The sequence below is a fragment of the Cladophialophora carrionii genome (assembly GCF_000365165.1).
Source record: "Cladophialophora carrionii CBS 160.54 unplaced genomic scaffold supercont1.2, whole genome shotgun sequence".
NCBI classification, from domain to species: domain Eukaryota; kingdom Fungi; phylum Ascomycota; class Eurotiomycetes; order Chaetothyriales; family Herpotrichiellaceae; genus Cladophialophora; species Cladophialophora carrionii.
This window is the reverse complement of record NW_008481827.1, coordinates 2846858-2864790: the sequence shown is the minus strand read 5'-3', so window position 1 is coordinate 2864790 and position 17933 is coordinate 2846858. Positions and strand designations below refer to the sequence as shown.

The 17933-nt window shown below is 53.4% G+C and overlaps 6 protein-coding genes across 6 annotated transcripts; all 6 read right to left on the bottom strand.

Moving 5' to 3' along the window:
* Positions 1-862: 862 nt before the first annotated feature.
* Positions 863-1771, bottom strand: G647_03106 (eukaryotic translation initiation factor 6; the record flags this gene model as incomplete). Its single annotated transcript, XM_008727452.1, has 3 exons — positions 863-1278; positions 1373-1685; positions 1754-1771. The coding sequence occupies 3 exons, from the start codon at positions 1769-1771 to the stop codon at positions 863-865; spliced, it is 747 nt and encodes a 248-aa protein (XP_008725674.1).
* A 799-nt stretch (positions 1772-2570) lies between these two features.
* Positions 2571-3253, bottom strand: G647_03105 (uncharacterized protein; the record flags this gene model as incomplete). The annotated part of the gene is made up of 2 exons (XM_008727451.1): positions 2571-2877; positions 2955-3253. The coding sequence occupies 2 exons, from the start codon at positions 3251-3253 to the stop codon at positions 2571-2573; spliced, it is 606 nt and encodes a 201-aa protein (XP_008725673.1).
* A 1834-nt stretch (positions 3254-5087) lies between these two features.
* G647_03104 (uncharacterized protein) lies at positions 5088-8649 on the bottom strand (the record flags this gene model as incomplete). Its single annotated transcript, XM_008727450.1, has 2 exons — positions 5088-8234; positions 8287-8649. 2 exons carry the CDS (start codon positions 8647-8649, stop codon positions 5088-5090), a joined length of 3510 nt encoding a protein of 1169 aa, XP_008725672.1.
* A 754-nt stretch (positions 8650-9403) lies between these two features.
* Positions 9404-10729, bottom strand: G647_03103 (uncharacterized protein; the record flags this gene model as incomplete). Its single annotated transcript, XM_008727449.1, has 1 exon — positions 9404-10729. One exon carries the CDS (start codon positions 10727-10729, stop codon positions 9404-9406), a length of 1326 nt encoding a protein of 441 aa, XP_008725671.1.
* Positions 10730-11458: 729 nt separating this feature from the next.
* Positions 11459-14113, bottom strand: G647_03102 (uncharacterized protein; the record flags this gene model as incomplete). The annotated part of the gene is made up of 1 exon (XM_008727448.1): positions 11459-14113. One exon carries the CDS (start codon positions 14111-14113, stop codon positions 11459-11461), a length of 2655 nt encoding a protein of 884 aa, XP_008725670.1.
* A 1157-nt stretch (positions 14114-15270) lies between these two features.
* On the bottom strand, positions 15271-17016 carry G647_03101 (uncharacterized protein; the record flags this gene model as incomplete). The annotated part of the gene is made up of 1 exon (XM_008727447.1): positions 15271-17016. One exon carries the CDS (start codon positions 17014-17016, stop codon positions 15271-15273), a length of 1746 nt encoding a protein of 581 aa, XP_008725669.1.
* Positions 17017-17933: the final 917 nt, after the last annotated feature.

Genomic DNA, 17933 nt, shown 5'->3' with positions numbered 1-17933 from the left:
ATTGGGCGCTTGCACATGCGTCCCAGCTACAGTATTGACATCTAGTTTCGTGGTATCGGTACGCCAGGAGCTAGCCAGGACCTGCGCGAATTCGTGACCGGGAGCCTGATAAGTCAGAACAGGCCGCAAAGTACGAGCAGAGCTGTGGCCGTAGATACATAGCAGGAGACAGGGAACTTTTTTCGTGATACGGGGATTTCACGATCGAATGCCGGAAGGCTTGCATCTCGCGGATTTATGAAAGATGAAGGAGGAAATCCGCTTAGGGTCCAATCTCGTCACACTGTATTCAGATTGCGCTGTGCGCTGCGTTATGCAGACTTGCTTGCTCTTCTGAGTCGAAGTCGGAGCCCTTCCTCGGGAGACCACCAGACATTCAGGTGAGAGAGATACCAGAGAGAAAAGAGGGTTTGCCCATGCATGGGTGGATATGAATTGGTGCCCCTCCGCTGGGAGGTCCCTGAACATGCCACCAGTTCCCTTCTGTTCTTACTCTCTATCGCTGCTCCCTCCAGCAACAACAACAACAACAACAACAAGAACACCACCCCGCCAGACAAGCTGGGTCCCTGTTCCTGTCCCCGTCGCACCACTCGCGCCCACGCGCTGAAGCAAGACCTTTGCATTCCCGAGACTGGAACTCGGTGGAGTACTCGCAGACACGATGGCAAGAGAAGCGGCATCGGTCGATGGTCGGTGTTCGAGAATCGCCGGGGAGCAGGGGCACGGTGCTTTCTGGTCGGGCGCCGTCGAGCCAATTTGTGAAGCGAGATGTGTTTATTTCGTTGGGCATGACATTCCTGGACGGACAGCCATGGCTGATTGCTCTTGCTCTTGCTCTTGCTCTTGCTCATGCTCATGCTCAGTAGAAGCTTTCGACGATACTCTCCTTGTTGGCATTCATCTTGGCATCCAGGCCACCTGGTCCGCCCTCCCCGAGCCTAAAGACACTCTCGATGACACTCAGCTCTGTGGCCGTGGTGTCCATGCCCGTCACGGCAAGCCAGTCATTCACCACCATGCCCGCGCCCACGACGGGGCTTCCGCGATTGACGCTGCCAGCCACGAGGGGCACTTGTAATAGCGAGGACAATTCGTCTTGGTCTTGGACAGAAGTCTTGGGGTGCACGATGCCGCCCGAGTTTGAGAGGGCCATGTACGAGCCAGTGAGGACGTTGCCGGCGATGGTTTGGCGGAACACCTCGACGCCGAGCGTGTCTGCGATGATCTCTTCCGTTTCGCGTTCGAGGTCCGGGTGGACTAGGGCGACATGGTCATCTGCGCCGGATCATCAGTCAGTCCCGTGTCGGTCAAGTGAAGTTTGGGGGGTGTCTTGTAAGAGAAAAAGAATAAACAAGGGAGCCCTCCATACTGGAGCAGACCACATTCCCCAGCGCCGACAATCGCTCCTCGATTCTCTCGACCTTGACTCCGTCCGGCAGCGTGTTTCGCAGGTGGAGTAGCTCTTGATCCGTTGTCGAGGTCGGAACCAGCAGACCATTCTTGTTTCCCGACGTCAAGCGGCCCACGATCCGCGTGCCGGCAATGGTACATCTTGCGATGGGTATCAGGTCTGCCAGTTCGGATTCGAAGATGGAGTAGAAGTTCTCCGAGGCGCCAATGGCGACGAGGCAATATGAGTTTGTGAGATTGGCGAAGACGCCCACCTCGTTGGAGTTTTCGAACTATATTCCGCCCAGGTCAGCGTTCTGTTCCGGTCTAACCCCCAAGAATAGTGACTCGGCGTGCATACCTGTGCCCTGACCGCCATGACTGCCTGGTGTACGAGTGCGAGTGAGGGCGAGTGTGCGGAAGGAAGGCGGGGTGTGAATTCGAACGAATGATCTTTGGGTGTGTGCGTGATCCGCGGCGAAAGCTGTTGCTTCAGGGACACTCCAGTCTGGCTGTAGATGTTCCAGCTCTTATGTTTGTGCCTAGGGGCGAAGTTTATGAGGGTCAAGTGCTAGCGAGAGTGCAAGGCAGGTTGTGAATCATACAAAGTTCATCCCCAAAAAGTCTGGATGCCGTGGTGGCCGCACGGCTTCATTGTGTAATCGTGCAGGCGACTTTTTGGCTCAGCCCCCTCATCCAATCAATGACGACAGCGGCCACCCGCCGCCCCGCAATCTGCAATCTGCAATCTGCAATCTGAAGAGTCATCGCTTTGCCTCTTCTTCCACTCACCACATTCGTCGTCTGCTCAAAGACGAGATGCTCGCTGCCTCGCTACTATGACTCCCATGCACTCCTTAGACACATGTGTGCTGACTGTCCTGCTGGTCCTTGCCGGCGCCGCCAACGTCATGGACGACTGTCTCTCTATTCTCAGTTTCAGATGTGAGATTGGGTGAATTCTTTTTGTTGACTAGCTCAGATCTACAGAGTACGAATTCAAGGTTTCGAGATCTCTAAGCTGGTCGACTGTGCTGGAAATCATACATCTTGCATGATGCTTCATGCCTCCGGGTCCAGGTTCTGCCCGCGTCGATCTATACACATGTCCTCTACTCCAGGACGTCCCCTTTCTAAACCAGAAGATCCGTCTTGACAGCCTCGCTATGGCCTGACTATCAAAGACACAGCTGCAACCCCAGGATGGCGCCGTCATAGCAAGCTCTCATGGCCTGCTCGGCGTCGTTCCAAACCTCATACACCTGGTTGCAGGAAACGTCGTTCTTGTCGCACCAAGCGTCGAAGCAGCGGTTCAGGATCTTGCCCGGATCTTTGGCGTCAACTGAATGCAGCATAAAGCCCTCGTCGACGAACGGAGTGCCGGCGACATTGCTGACATCGTAGTAGACCTTGCCTTGACCCTGCTCCCAGGTCCACTCCAGTTGGGTTACCCGGATCGGAGAAGCAGTTGGATCTCTGGTGCACCTGCGAACTTGTGTCAGCCTTTGCTACGTCGGCATTCAGGAAGGTCGACGTGCATGATGGTCATGCCGGTGTCCGACGGATTACCGTCGAAATCCACCGTGATGTTATGGCCATGTTCTAGCTTGTCCCAATGGACACCCGGACATTGACCTGGGGCAGTTCCGGGACCGCAGCCTTTGACGGTAGCACAGTACACGTCGGAGTTCTTGCACCACTGCCAGACGTTGGCGGTGCCGAACGCATATGTGGCCTTGAAGAAACAAAAGAGCATGACGGTGGTGGCGAAAGAGCTGATGGCAGAAAGGGCACGCATCTTGTCGAAGAGTCGATTTGAAGCACAGCGATCGAGCTGCTTCATGTCAGCACTGACGTCCATCTTTGTTGTCAGCCTTTCAACTTACATGTCGTTGGAAATTTGGGATTGATACTGTTGCTGTCTTTCCAAAGCACGTGTTGTAGGTGGTTGTTCTAGCTATACCGCTAATGATATGGGTATAGGAGCTCAAGCAAAGTGTTCTGTATGCAAGCAAAATTTGTCGTCATTCTGTTGATGCGAAAGAAACGCGAGCTCGGAAAGTCGAGATCCAGAGATATATTTATACACGCCGAAAGTGAGCATTCACGGCCGGCAGAGGCAGCAGGATCGGTTGTCACTGCGAGCTGCCCAGTGCGCCGCCCATGTGCGCCGCCTATGTGCGCCGCCTCTGTGAACTGCACTCAGGCGACAATGCCATGGCTATTGCACAGTTACCACGATTCACCGCCCTCAGCCTTGGGTATCATCACTCGGGACGGCGAGGAGGTCACAACACCACTCGACAGGACGTGGTGAATAAGGGGGAAAGTGGCACGCGGAGGAGCGTTGTGTCGAAGATACTTCACCCTGCTGTGGTCAGTCCAGGTTGGCGCCGGCAGGAGCTGGCACTTACCACTTATGATGTGTGTGCAAGGCTATGCTCAGGCTGATGATGAGCACATGGTCAGTCGTCAACATTCCATACCTAAGGTAGTTATCACTTTGACGTGGTCGGACGAATACAGTCACCGAGGTTGACTGATCCGCTCAGTTGGGGCGGTGATGGTTGATGAAAATACCCTTGAAAGGGTTGTTGACCTCTGCAAACATCTCCAGGTCACGACGCTCGCGCAATGTGCCGGGGAAGTAGACCAGACATGAAGAGAAGGGTGCCTGATGCTAACAATGCCAGCCTGCCGTATCCGCTGAGGATCACAGGCCGAGGCCGGTCATTGAACATGAGACCTGAAGAAGATATGGAAATCTGGAAACCAGCAAACGTGGACAGACGACGTTATGTATGGAAGGGATGTAACCTATGCCGCTGACCGACAAGCCAGTAGCTTTTGTCTGTTTGACATTGGAACGCACTCTATTTCACGCAAACGCCATGACCAAGGAGGGACAATCAAAAGCACAGAACACGACAGGGCAAATCCAACAACATCGCCAGTTCCCGTAGCAAGCAGCAAGCAGCAAGCAGCAAGCAGCAAGCATGATGGAGCTCTCTATCTTGGGAGAGAGGTGATGCCTCGAGGGTGAAAGCCGGCGAGCGAATCGGGATCAGGTAGTGTTCTCCTAGAATGGGTGACAACGACGCGACAGATTCTCAGTCAACTCAATGCCCCCTCGGTCCATGTCGCAATTGTACAAAAGTGCAAGGCTCACATTGCGGTTCTGGAGAGGTGCGATAATTATGTAGCAGTTCTGTAAAAGTGCAAGGCTCACGTCGCAGTTCTGTGGAAGCGCAAGAAGTACATACATTACAATTCTACAAAAGTGTCAGGCTTACATTATAGGGTGGTCCTGCAATAGTGTTAGCCTTACAGTATATCGCAGATCTGTAGGACTACGCACAATCACATCCAGTTATATAAAAGTGCGGGTCATACGATCGCACTTATATAAACCTGCGATACTCACATGGTAGTCCTGCAGAAGTGTGAGACTTTTTCGCATCACAGTTCTGTAGAAAGGAGGACCGCCCGGGACAAAAGAAAGGTACAGTACGTCTGTACACAGCACTGAACAAAGAGAATTACGATTAGAATCTATATGCCAACCATAGCTATGTATTGACCTGCGCATCTTCGCTTCGTTTAATCATCAGGTCATTCTTGAGTCTTGAGTGGCCTTCATCCTCTCTCCCCTCTTTCCCCCTTTGTCTCTCTCTCTCTCGTTCGGTGTCTTTTGCCTAATCTTCACAGATGCCCTTCTCCAATGCCGCCAGAGCAGCCTCATATCTGCCCGGACTGTGATCGCCAAACATGTCCCTCCCGAATCTGAGTTCTCCGAACCGCTTCTCCACGTCCCTTACCCATGTCATCCTCACTCTCGTGGCGGGCCGTCCCAGAGCGCGGTAAAGTTTCTCCGTGCGATCATCCCTCGAATCGTCTGGGCCAAAGACCGCCTCTCTCGCAACGTCGGGATCGAGCCGGTCGAAGACGCGTGTGGTTTCAACCACAAAAATCTCCCCGGGCGGGACGAGTTTGTCGTTGATCATGGCGGCGCGCAGGGTTTTCAGCGCGGCCCATGCCCATGTATCCTCTCCGAGCCCGTCACCTGCCATGTTCTCCGGCGGAGGTGGGCCCTTGGGATTGTTGTAGAATGCGGACTTGACAGCGCTGGTGAGGCGGTTCCACACGCGTGTCTTGAGAGCGCCGAGCGCATCCGAGGTATCGTGCTTGAGGTGCAGTGCTACCGTTCTGAAGTCGTGGAGGCTGCCTAAGGAAAGACACGGCACAATGTCTGCATGGTTGACAATGGTGGTTATCAGACCGCAGGTGGCGGAGCGGAGGAGTTCGGACATGCACGCCGGTGTGCCGTAGGCGTACACGTGGATGGGCCGGCCAGCAGGGAGGGTTATGGGCGGAATGTAGGATGTGTAGGGCCCGTTGACGGGTTGATGGGTGAGCAGTTTCGGTTTGTTGCCCGTGATGAAGGAGGTTTTGGAGCCGTCGCTCGAGGGCTCGGCGATGAGAATGGCGAGAATAGCGGCAACTGCGCCACCAAGGGAGTGCCCGCAGAGGACGAGGCCGTAGTCGGGATATTGTTCCAACGTTGCTCGGATGGTGGCAATGATGCGGCTTCCGCTGCCGCCCAGGAGGCGCCGTGCGGAGGCATGGATGCCTTTGTGTACTTTGTAGCGCTGGCCTTGCCAAAGGAGATCGTCATAGTCGCACGTCATGTCCGTGAGCACATCCTCGAAGCCGAGGGTTCCGCGACAGGTCAAAACAACCGCTTTGGAATCATCGTCAATCGAGATGAAATGGATCAGTGGAGAGATGGCCGACGGCGACCAGTCGGTATTGCCCGTAACTCCTTTGGGGTCGTAAAAGGACGACAATAGGATGGTGTCCGGAGGTAGACCAGTATGGGACGAGAATGAGCTATGTTCATGATGCACATTCAGAGTCATCAATTCAGTGGATTTGCTGAGATCATCTTCAGACGTAGTGAGGCCCATTATCCTCAGGAAGTTCGAGCCATACGAGGCCGATGCAAACCTTGCGAATCGTCGAACTGTCTTTACGAGATGGCGATCCGGGAATATCCCAGGCACCTTGCCATCGTTGATGAGAGAAGCCAATATGCTGTGGTCCTCATAGATGGATTTACGCGGCAAAGGAGTCTTCGGCGCAAGCAGGATGGCCTCCTTGGAATCTTTGGTGGCCATGGAGTAGAGACTAGGCACGAAAGATCGAGAGCGCCGGTGATGGACCGTGCCAGTGGTCGGGTCGAGCCTTGACTCTGTTTCGTCTAGAGCCATACCCAGCTCTGATCTTGTCGGCGTCAGGCCGTTCACAACTCGCGTCCGGGTCCTGGTAAACGTGGGTGAGCCCGGTCGACTGTCGTGTGAGTGTACTGAAAATGTCTCGGTAGTCTGCGATACAATCGAGTCTCTTCTTCTGTGCTGTACTGCGAAGTAACTCGTCGACGACTCCGCCGCACGATGTAGACTTGGACTGGTCAGAGGTGTATGGCCTAACGAAGCGAAAGCTCGGTGAGGTGTAGAGTCTCCACGAGTACTCGACGGCGCCCGAGACCTGGAGGCCTGCACTGGCACAGACGGTAGTTGTTTCTGCGGCTTCGAGGGGGCTCGTTGAATATCCTTGACTGCCGCTGAAGATTGACTGGGGCTAAGTGTCTTCAAGGCTTTCTTGAGCACACCACCTTTGTCGGGTTTTGCGGCCAGCGAAGTCTTGTCTTTCTTACCCTTCATCAGAGGTATCCGGCTGGTAGCGTTCGTGGCGGGCGGAGATTTGCTCGAAGGGAGCACAGGCCGACGGCTCTTCTTCTGGTTTGCAACGGGTCCGTTGGGCTTTGGAGGCGACGATGTTGGAGGTGAAGAGGACTCAATGGCTTCGTCATCTCGCTCGGAGCCGGAAAACATTGCTGGTTCTATCTGAACGGGTTCATCGACGATTGAAATCCGCTTTGGCGCGCTTCTCATCTCCAGCATGTCCTCGACATCAAGATGATCAGGAGGGGATCCATGACCGGCGGTCAGTCGCAATTGATTAGCCGAAGAAGAAGGCATCTCTGCACTGCTTGATCTCTTCAAAGCTGTACGAAAGATGACGGTTTGATGGGGCACGCCTTGCATGCCGTTACCCGAGCTTTCATGGTTCAACCTTTCAGCCACCATGACCGTCCCAGGTGGAGGATCGATGTGAGCGGTGTGACCATCGTAGATATCGACCTTGATCGTCTTCGCCGTGATGGTCTCGGACGTGATGACGGCCCGAGCACCAGTGGGCACCTGACTCATGATCCTTTCTCGAATCTCCTCGTCGGACAGCTTGGTGTGATCTTCGGCGGACGGAGCGACCGTCTGAGCATCGTACAGGGTGCCCCGTTCCAAGGCTTCAAATTCATCTTCATCGTCCGGAGAGGCGAACGTCATGGCTGGTCCGCCTACGTTGGTATTGAGGCTGATCATGCCCTTCCTTCTTGTACCCACCACGTCGGCTCTGAAACCCTTGTCGTCGATGACAGCATCCCAGATTGTCTCTTCACCGCCGGCATCCCGAAAGTCGAGTTCTGTCTTGCGCCTGCCCCATCTTTGCAGCAGAACAAATCCAATAGTCCCGATGATGAGATCCAAATATGTGACCACCTCCCCACTGCCACCAACTTCAGGCTTGTTAAGCTCGTCTCGGATCAGCGTGATGATGGCGGCCACGGCGCGGGAGGACTCGGTGGAGCCGAGAATGGCGTTGAGCGTGGCCAGACCTTGTATGGAGAGGCCGGATATCGAGTTCATGAAGGCTTCTGTCAGGTAAAATCCGGTTGAGGCCACGAAGGAGGTGGTTGAAATGGTCGAATGCAAGGCAGAGATCTGTCAATGTGGTCAGCTTAGTCTTCTCAACGCCCCGATTGATTGAACGTACACTCCTCTCCAACAAGTTCTCGGCCTCAGCGCGTCCCAGCTCGCCATTGCTCCGGGCGGAGACGTCCCTCCCGGCAGCAATAAGGATAGATTCCAGCGCGCTTCGACTGACGGACAAGGTTTTGAGAGTAGCTTCCCTCCCGGCGTAGAGACCCCATCCTCCGACCTTTGTAGCGCCACGCACATAGAACGAAGTGAGGCCGGTGACTCCGCTTACAATTGCGGCGGCCGGCGCAGGGAGTAGCGTCCGTCCCTGCTGCGGCTGCGCAAGCACAATTTCCTCGGGAACATCATCGCCGGAGTCCCCAACAGTTTTTTCATCTTCACTGGTCGACGCGCTCCCTTTGTTCGAACTCCAGAGCATCGTGCAGAGCAATGGAAGAGTCAGTACCGGGAGGCGGTGTGAGGGGTAAAACGCGTAGCGGCTTTACGTCGTGCTCCATGAAGGATATAGAAAGGATCATCAAGATCGCAGGAGGAGCGGAGAGCAAGGCACGAGTCTGAAAACATCAGTTGGGCTGAGAGGACAAATGGACGCAGGTACGCGACGGGTTCCTGAGAATTGACATGGAACGGGTCTCCGGAAGGGTTGAGATGACCAGGTCCGCAGGCTCGGCCACGCCCACCAGACACGAGACTGGCTGCTCCGCCATGACGTCCATCGTCTTTACACGTGCACTTCTCGGGCCCAAAGTGTACAGAGTACTCGTACCACAGTATCTGGACAGCGAGCCATCGTTGACCCACAGCTGCGGTGTGAAAGAGCGAGATGGACCACGTTCTTTATCATCATTGGAGTTTACCGGAAGATGAGAACCGGGGGACGAAGCCGTCCACACCCCTGTCAACCCGAGTTGGATTCTTTCACATGCTCGTCAGAAACGCATCAGAATACGAGGAAAGGGTTTGGCAGATAAACCATGTCAACGGGATTTGTCGTCTCCCAGCCAGGTTCCCTTGAATCAGGTCATGCCATAGAGGCCGAGTCGCTATCACAGTAATGCTAATCAAGAGAGCGCCGCGCTCAAAATGCCACTTTTGCAGACCAGGTACTAATACAGTTCAAGAGTGCCTCCCGTCCATCATCACCCATCCTTGCTGATACCCATCAAGCTTCCCTATACTGGCAGAAATCTGTCTCGAGGAATTTGGTTTTTCGAATTGATTTCGCTGAAGTTGGCAAGTGCCTTGTCGTAGTCCCAGTGATTTGCTTTCAGGCATTCTTCCGTCGAAGCCATGTTCAGCTTCGTCTGAATGCTGAATCGGAGTCCCAGCACTTCACGTTCCCAAACGTCTTGCGGCTTATCCGGTGTCTTGACTGCAAAGAGAGAGTCCACTGGTATCTCCGGATGCCACGGCCGAGTAGGATCAACTGGGATCTGTGCTGCAGGTGTATCCTTGTATCGATCGTCCGGTCGGAAGGGGGTTTGTCCTACCCCTACGCCTATCCCTATCCCCAACACTGGTGCTGGCTGCCCTACCGGAAATGGTATCGCATCTTGAATCGTCTCGACAGGGGTGTTGTTGACTTGCTTGAGCTTTGGATACCACTGGCGCAACGTCGGTACCGTGTCAGGCAGGTAACAGACTGGATTGCCGTCGATTATGATGTGCTGTAGTTCTCGAAACTTGTCGCTGAACGCGATCAAACTGTTCATGTTCTCGAGTTTATTGTCGCCCAAGTCGAGGCCCTGTATGCGGGGGAAGAACCGCGATAGTGCCTCGATAACCGTGACGTTAGTGATCTCGTTCTGTCTGAGACTGATCAGATGAACACTTATGTTTCGTTGATGATTACTCGGCCAGACGTTCGTTTTGCAAATCGTGAAGATCGCCTCCCAGACCTTGGCGCCATCTGTTGCGTTCTGTATGTCGGGAATTTGTTGGATGCCACTATGGTTGGCGAGGTTGGTAAAGTTGAGGTGTTTGTCGGTTTCTGTGTAGCAGCTGCGAATGACGGCGGCTATTTTGTCCGCCACTTCAACCGCGAATAAGTCGTCGTTTTTCCCGTTGATTTGCGAGCCGAAGCCGCTGTTGTTGTGCTGCTTGTAATGACTGTTTCCGTCGGCTCGAGGGCCGCTCGGTGGAAACTTATTAGCATTGTCGGTTCGCTGTCGTGACTCCTCGATTTTGATTGTGGTCCCGCTCCAAGTGCTGCCATCCAATTGGTAGAATCGATTTTTGTCCCTTTCCCATATTTCGATAAAGAGGATATGGACTTTAACCACTCTGTCTGATATGATCTGACAGCCTGACTTGCTTTTGAGAAAGCCTAGTACCGCAGACTTCTGATCACGGGCCGGTATTGTCGAGCTTGTCCACCCCTTGACAACCAACTCTATCGTGGAATTGCCGGAATGATGTCCTTCTCCCCGACCGCCGCCTCGCCCACGTCCTCCCCCATGTTGGCCCCCTCCACGGTAACCACCCTTGCCGAATGCCATTGTAGATGCCTCGATCCGGGACGTTGCAAACGGATATCCCTAATTTGCGAGCACTGGCGTGAAACGGTGTAGATGTCGTGTGTTCTGCAGGGCTCGCGAACTGCCTCACAGCCCTCGAAGGCGCCAAGAAACGAGTGGTTGTTTGTGTGACTGATGTTCTTCAAATTGTTAAAGAGTCACCACGCAGTTGTCACTGGTCTGGCTGATGTCGCTGATGCAGGTGATGTGAATGGTGCGAAAGATGTACTCGAGTATGCCAAGGTGGTCTTGTCCTGGGTTTCCAAGATTTCGTATGTGGCGGATGTGTGACAAGGGTATGGCGAAGATAGTCACGACATTGGAGATGGTGAACCGGCGCAGTGAGATCCGAATGGCAATGACAGTATGAGACCTGAAGACCGCTGAGCTCACAATCAATGTGTCTGTGAATAGATTGAGAGACAAAGTGAAGCTGACAATTGAAGTTGTCAGGAACAAAAAGAACTTTGTCGTCGTAGGCGGAACTCGACTCAAAAGACCCGGTCAGGCAGCACCACGTGACTCGCGCTAACCTGGATGCGGAACATACCACGGCTAGTCCGTTTTCGGCTTGCGCCTCTTTGTTGGCCGGTGCCATGATTGGTCCGTTGTCGGGGGAGGCTTTATGCGGCATCGCCAGTGAAGCTCGAAAGAGGATGACAATACCACGGCTTAGAGATGTTCATGTCCCTGTAATCTACATGTCATATTCTATCGACCGTTTGCTCGATCTTCGGGCGGAGCAGGGCTGGTCGTTTTGCTACTACCAAAGCGACCGATGCCTCCAAAGCCGCCCAAGTCCCGTTTGAAGAATTTCCCAATGTTCTTCAAATTTTCGTTCAACTTCGCTCCAGCCTCTGCGCCAGAGAAGCCACCATCTCCTGCTATATTACCGCCTGCTACACCACCCCCAAGCGTAGGACTCGTGGCTCCGTCCCGTGGTGTCCCCAGCCCAGGACTGCTGAAACGGTCAATGATTGCACTGCCCAGGCCTGACGCGTCAAACTTCATGTTCGCGGGCAAATTCGCCGTGCTCAGTGACGCAGCGGCGGAATTCCCCAGCGCAGAAAGGTTGTGAAGTGCAGCGGCAGGAGTCACCGCCGTGCCTGTACCTGACGTTGACGGTCCAAGTGTCAGAGGTGTCAGAAGAGGCGACTTCTCCACAAGCGAGTCTTTATACCGTGGACTGAACTTGTGCATTTGATATAGCTCAATCAGCTGACTTTGTTCCGGCTTCGTGCGAATCCCCTTGAGTTCGAGGACTTTGCGGAAGTTGACTTCTGACAGGTCTGCAATGTGGATCAAGTATGCCTGTACGAGCGCTTCCGGAGGTGAAGGTCGGACTTGCAGAGTCTTCAACAATGGTTCAATCTTCGCAAACGCAGCAGTCACACGTTTCAGGAACAGGGGTGGTGGGGTCCCCGGGAGTAGATGGCTCAGTATGTTTCGTATCTCGTGAGTGTCGAGCAACATTTGCTCCGCCCCGTCCTCTGAGATCGGCTTGCATTGGGCAATGTTCGTAAGGTATGTCGACGCAAGAAGCTCAACCAAATTGTCAGCAAAAGCTCGAGCGTACTGTTGCTTGTGAAGCATCCCTAATATCTCGCTGGACCGGTCTTTGATGCGATGTTGCAGACCGGCAATGTACGCGCTTTGATTCTCGCCAATGTCGATCTTGGACCAAGCCATATTTCGCATCTCTCGCCAGCTGGGCTCTAGGTCGACCTCGACCCTCCGGACCAGACCTCGGACTGCTGCACTCGCAATCCCCATAAAAGCGTCTGCTTGGCTTTGCAGATCGACCTTGTCTTTCAGCGACTCGTCTATGCGACTTTTGATCTTCTCTTCCAGCGAATTGGACGTATTGAAGCAGTAATCCGCGGTATTGAGCACCAAGATCACATCTTCAACGGTAGGTATTCTTGATGGTGTCCCGCCCGTTGGCTTCTCCGAGATATAGAACAGCAGTACTTGCTGCGCATATTGGTCGAGATACCGCGCGAAGACCTTTGTCAAGTCCAGCAAAGGCTGCCCGGTAGAGAGCTTTGCACACTGTGCGAGAGACAGCCGGTAGAAGTTGAAGAGTTCTGTCGAGGAGGTGATGACTTGCTGTGGGGAGAAATCCTCTTCTGAACTTCTGGTAGGTCGTTGTCTGTACTGCGGCATCAAACTAGCCAGTTCCTTGTCTTGGGCTTCAACCCACAGGCTCAGATATGGTTCGAAAGCGTCGGAAATTGGTTGGCCAAAGATCGGAGTTTCACTCGCCGAGGCCATGGTGTCGATGGAGGCTCTCGAGCTCTGGTTGAACCGTTTCTCCAGACCGTGCTCGAAGTCGAGTGTCTGCTGCAAACACGACAGTAGTAGCTTGACATCGATTGTTTGTCCATTGCGGGTGGAGCGGGACAAAATGCCCTTGTAGTCGTCGCGGGTGCCTTCGGCAAAGACGTTTGCGAGGATCTCGTTGACCCGCCAATGCGGCGGGAATATTGCGGCATGCTCCTCGTCGTAGATCTTCAGGGTCTTCTTGAACCATGCGTATCTCCGGTCAATGTTGTCCAGGGACCCGGCCTCCTGGTCGCCTTTGAAGATATGGCGGTACTGCCGGAGTTGGGTGTTGCAGTACCAAGTGGTCAACCTCGAGCGCGCGGAATCGCCTAGAGCATCCACGACGAGACACGACTCGTGAAGGAGGCCTCGCTTCTGTGCAACCTCTTCCTTGGTGAAGGTGATTTCGAAATCCTCGCATACCTGTTCCAGCAACTCCCTCTGCAGATCCGCCACGTTCCTGCTTAGTGTCGCGATCTGGTCAATCGAGCGGTAGGACTTGAAATGCGCCATCAGCTGGATGACCGCTTGCAGCAGCTGCGCACATTCTCGATATTGTCTCGTCTTACTCATGGCTCGCAGCTGTTCGTATGCGGTCGTCAGCATTTGTAGCCGCTTCAGAGCGGTCATTGACAGCGTCAGGTTCTTCTTCGTGTTATCCAACTGTTTAATGTCGGCCGTCATCTCGGTGATGTTTCGTTCCGTCTGCAAGGCTCGCTCGCGGACGCTCTCGATCCGCTCGAAGAGCTCGGCCAACTCGGCCTTTGATCCCTCCATACGCTGGAGACATTCGGCATTCGACTGGATTTGCTCGTCCTCGAGAGCCTCGATTTCGTTGTCGAGGTCATCTTGGTAAGCTTGTAGGATCTGGGATGTCTGGGTAACAGACGAGAGGGTCGAAGGGTGCGAGAAGATCTGATCAAGGTGTGCTATAGGATCATAGTCGTCTTTGATTGTCAGCGAAATGCCGGCGTTGTCTTCCACGGGCGTCTTGCCTGAATCTAGTAGGTCCACCTCTGTCTGTATGCCATTGACAGGCATCTGAAATATGTGAGTGAGAACCGAAACACCGCAGATCCTTGTAATGGTGGGACGCGATCCGCATCTCCTTCAAGAGTGATCCAAGACAATGTTCAATTGTTGGTGCCGAGACAACACGTCCTTGTACTCGTACAGTATCGGAGGGACATGACGAATAATATGTTGCCTCGACATGGCCAAGTTGCCATCATTGAAGCCAGATGAGACGCGATCCTTTACCGGAGTTCTCCCGCCGGTTCTGAAGCCTCCTTGCCTCCTCATCTCATGCTCCCTCTGCGTGTTCCATTCTAGAGCTTGGTCTTACGAGTAGAGAATGACTACCAAACGATGGCATGCTACATTCGACGACTGATTCAGACGAAATTGTAATGATATTATGGGCGATGCTGAGCGGTCTACAGCATGGACACGTTTTGCCTCCAATGGATTTACTCTCAGACCAGACTGTCTCCCTCAGCCCACTGGATCTTGTATGCCCCCTCATGTGATCAGCACTCTCATGGGCTGGAGAATTGGGCTTGTCAGTGCACTGCTGCCGAGTATGTGGGCTCCGTTGCATCTGCCTAACCTCTCCGACTTGCGCAACAAATGGACGCGTGCCTGGCGCCATATGCCTACCTTATGGGACCTCCAGCCGTGGTGTCGCATCCTGGACTACACGCTTGAATTACTGGAAACTTTCGGTACCCACTCCGAGAAGATGGTTAGCCAGAGCATTGGCCTTTCGGAACAGGATGGGGAGAAACCACTGGCCAAGTCAACTTTGACCTGAGGGGCCCACGAAACGATGAGACCAAGCAAGGTGATGCTGTTCAGCAAGGGTTCCCGCTTTCTGCAGATTGAACGCCCAACGATTAAGCCAAGCTCCGGAATGTCACCAGGATGCAGGTAGCCTATCTCGCCAATTGATGGTAAGATATGTGGAGAATGTATACCGAGCTCGTCCGTGGCGATCATGCTACATTAGAATGCACACGTGGTTCGTCTCTCCAGGCTCAAGAGCATTCGGGTCTGAAGCCCGATGAGATACACCGAGACCACGCTCGCTTGGAGAGAGGACCAAGGAATCCACCACTTCGAAGGCTCAGCCATTTCCGAAAGATGGCAATGGCAAGGATATCGGTAAAGTAGACTGTGCTTCATCTTTCAAACAATCCTCAGGAAGCTGACACACTGTAGGTAATCTGCAGCACTGAGGTCAATGCAATGAAATAGCAGTCCTCCTCTGCACCATAGTCGATCTGCCCACTTACTAGCACCTTGCATGGCAGATACGTGCTTGTGGTAGGACCGAATCTGGCACTCTGATATTTTTGCGATTCATACAACGTATATGAATCAGTCGCCGGAGAATCATCTTCTCCCAAGGCGGCGGTACGGCCCATACAGCACCAGGGCCGATATATTCTGTCGTGGCCTCCGAAGAAGAATGCAACTTTATATCGAGGGTCGCATTGAGTGCAAGAGTGGTTCAAAACGACAATACCCCCATGACCTCGGAACGACTCTCGTAATATGGAGATGCGTTTCAAACAGCCCTCCGGCTCCGCGAGTAGCACAGAGGAAACGAGTTCCTCGCTTTGTTGCCCGCGAAACCCGAAAGCAAGGGGGTCCCCGGAGTAGGGGACGGGAGTTTTGATTTGGGAAATGGTGACTGGTACTCGTTCAAATGACATCTCAACAGACTCCTTCAAATATGAAGCAAAAAATTCCGAGTGGACATGGCGCCTCCATGCACCCAATCTATTAGGCGCGAAGCCCTCAGCAAAGTCGGGATCTATGTCACGAGCCAATGCCAGTTGGATGGGTGCCCGCGCATCAGTGTCAATGAGAAGGAGGTCGAATAGGAGAACTTTTGTATTAGTACCCAGGAGTAGCGAGAGTTCGCTTTCGTCCTTGACATGAGAATGAAGCGATATCTGTAAGCCTGACTGGCCGAGCGATGCGGATGCTGGAGTGCGATGTTCCTGGTCCTCCTCTGGAAGAAATCCAGTCCTGCCTGTCCTTTTGTCACGGGTGAAAAACTGTTTCGAGGTGGTGTTGGGTACTCTCCTCAGGTGCGCATAAGGTTCGAAGGGACCTTGCCTCGCTCGAAGCTCACTCATCCAGTCGAAGCACTCGGGATGAGTGCAAAATGCTTTAGGCGAACTAGCCAATAAGCCTTGGTTGTAAGGATCATGTTTTGGCGTCCAGATGAACAATGTATGATCCGAGCTCTGGCGAAGGATCTCTTCTTGAAGGCGGAGAAACGCGTTTTCGGCGCCTTCGCCGTATATGGGAGTCATGTGGACGTCGAAGAGGCCCAATAGACAGTAGGCGATGTCTTCATCTCTCGTGGTCTGTCGTTGCGAAGCCCATGACATCCGTTGAGCCACATTACATGTTTGGACGGATCTGCTTAGTACCACTTCTTCTGGAATCCCAGTCGTGAAGGATATCTGCTGGGAAAAAGATTGCTTTGTCCCAAGCTCCGTCCAAAGGCTATCGAAAAAGATGACAACCCGGGGGGCCAGAAGCTCCTGCAGCGTCCAGCCTCGTGTGAACCATTTGCTCTTTTCCAAGCTTTCTTGGTTCTCAATGTCGGCTAGATATGCATAGCAGACGCTGGAATGGCTGTAGTACTTGAACATTGAGTTGATGGCTTCGCTCAGCTCTGCCGAACTCGTCTTGTCGATACAGCAGGCGTCGATCCAGATCCAGTGGTACCCGTCGTTCACCGCTTTTCGGCAGCTATTCTTGAGCTTCATATAGCCTTTCATCGCTGGTGCATGCCCTTTTTCTATATCTTGGAGTGTAACCTCTCCTTCCTCTTCCCATGTGTGAGAAAGGATGGCATACTTTTCGGGAGCATTGCCAGGGGCGAACTCGTGTACCTGAAGGTCTTTGGTGTGCAGTAGCCGCATCATAAAGCGATAGATGGTAGGATTGGCGTCTTCGATACCGTTGGTGGTGAAGCCAGCGAGAAAACAATCCTTCCGGGGTGACAGGCTACGTGGAAAGCGAATGACAGGTATTCAGAGGTGAGAAATGAGTAGAAGAATGGTGGTGCGGATGAGGCTGGGATAACCTGCTGCTCGGGAGACCAAGGCCACCTAGTCCTCACAAACATTTTGCGGTCATCGTATTCGGCGGGCTGGGCCTCACCGGTCAAGCCCTCGTTTCCCTTTCCTGCTCCTTGCAGGCAACTGGATTGGCAGGCGTCTCTTGATGGTTCCGAGGGACAACGGTTGCACGACTTGGCTCAGCTTCCTGTACAAGGCGCCAGATTAGTGGCATCCTCAAAAAACTTTCCTTGGAACTGATGGGCCCGTCTCATTTCAACAGCGACTTGTGCACCGCATCGGATCCAACAAGAATAGATTCGCGCCGGATGGAAAGCACCATACTGTGATGCGGAAAATACGAGATTCGCAGATTTGCACTACTGTATCATTTGTGATTCGACCGTTCCAGCACCATCTCGAGAGACAACTGAGAGTACGGAGGAAGGTCGCGAAACTACTTTGGAGTATCACATGATTCAGCTCCTTCCGCCTGACTACGGTAACGCAAGTATCGATACCTAAATGGTTAGATCACCGCCCTTGTCTGGAAGAGGAAACGCGCAGCCAAGAAATTTCTCCATCGTCTTTAATCTTTCTCTTCAAGAGATTCTCATCCTGAACACGTACTGTCGCCGCGGAGCCGTGATCAACATGCCACGTACAAGCCAATATGTATTCCAGCGTGCGTAGGCACTGTGAACCTCCAGCACCAACCCATGCTCCAGTCTTACAGTTTCGGCGAGATCCTTGGTCTTTCGCAGAGGTTGAAGCTCGGT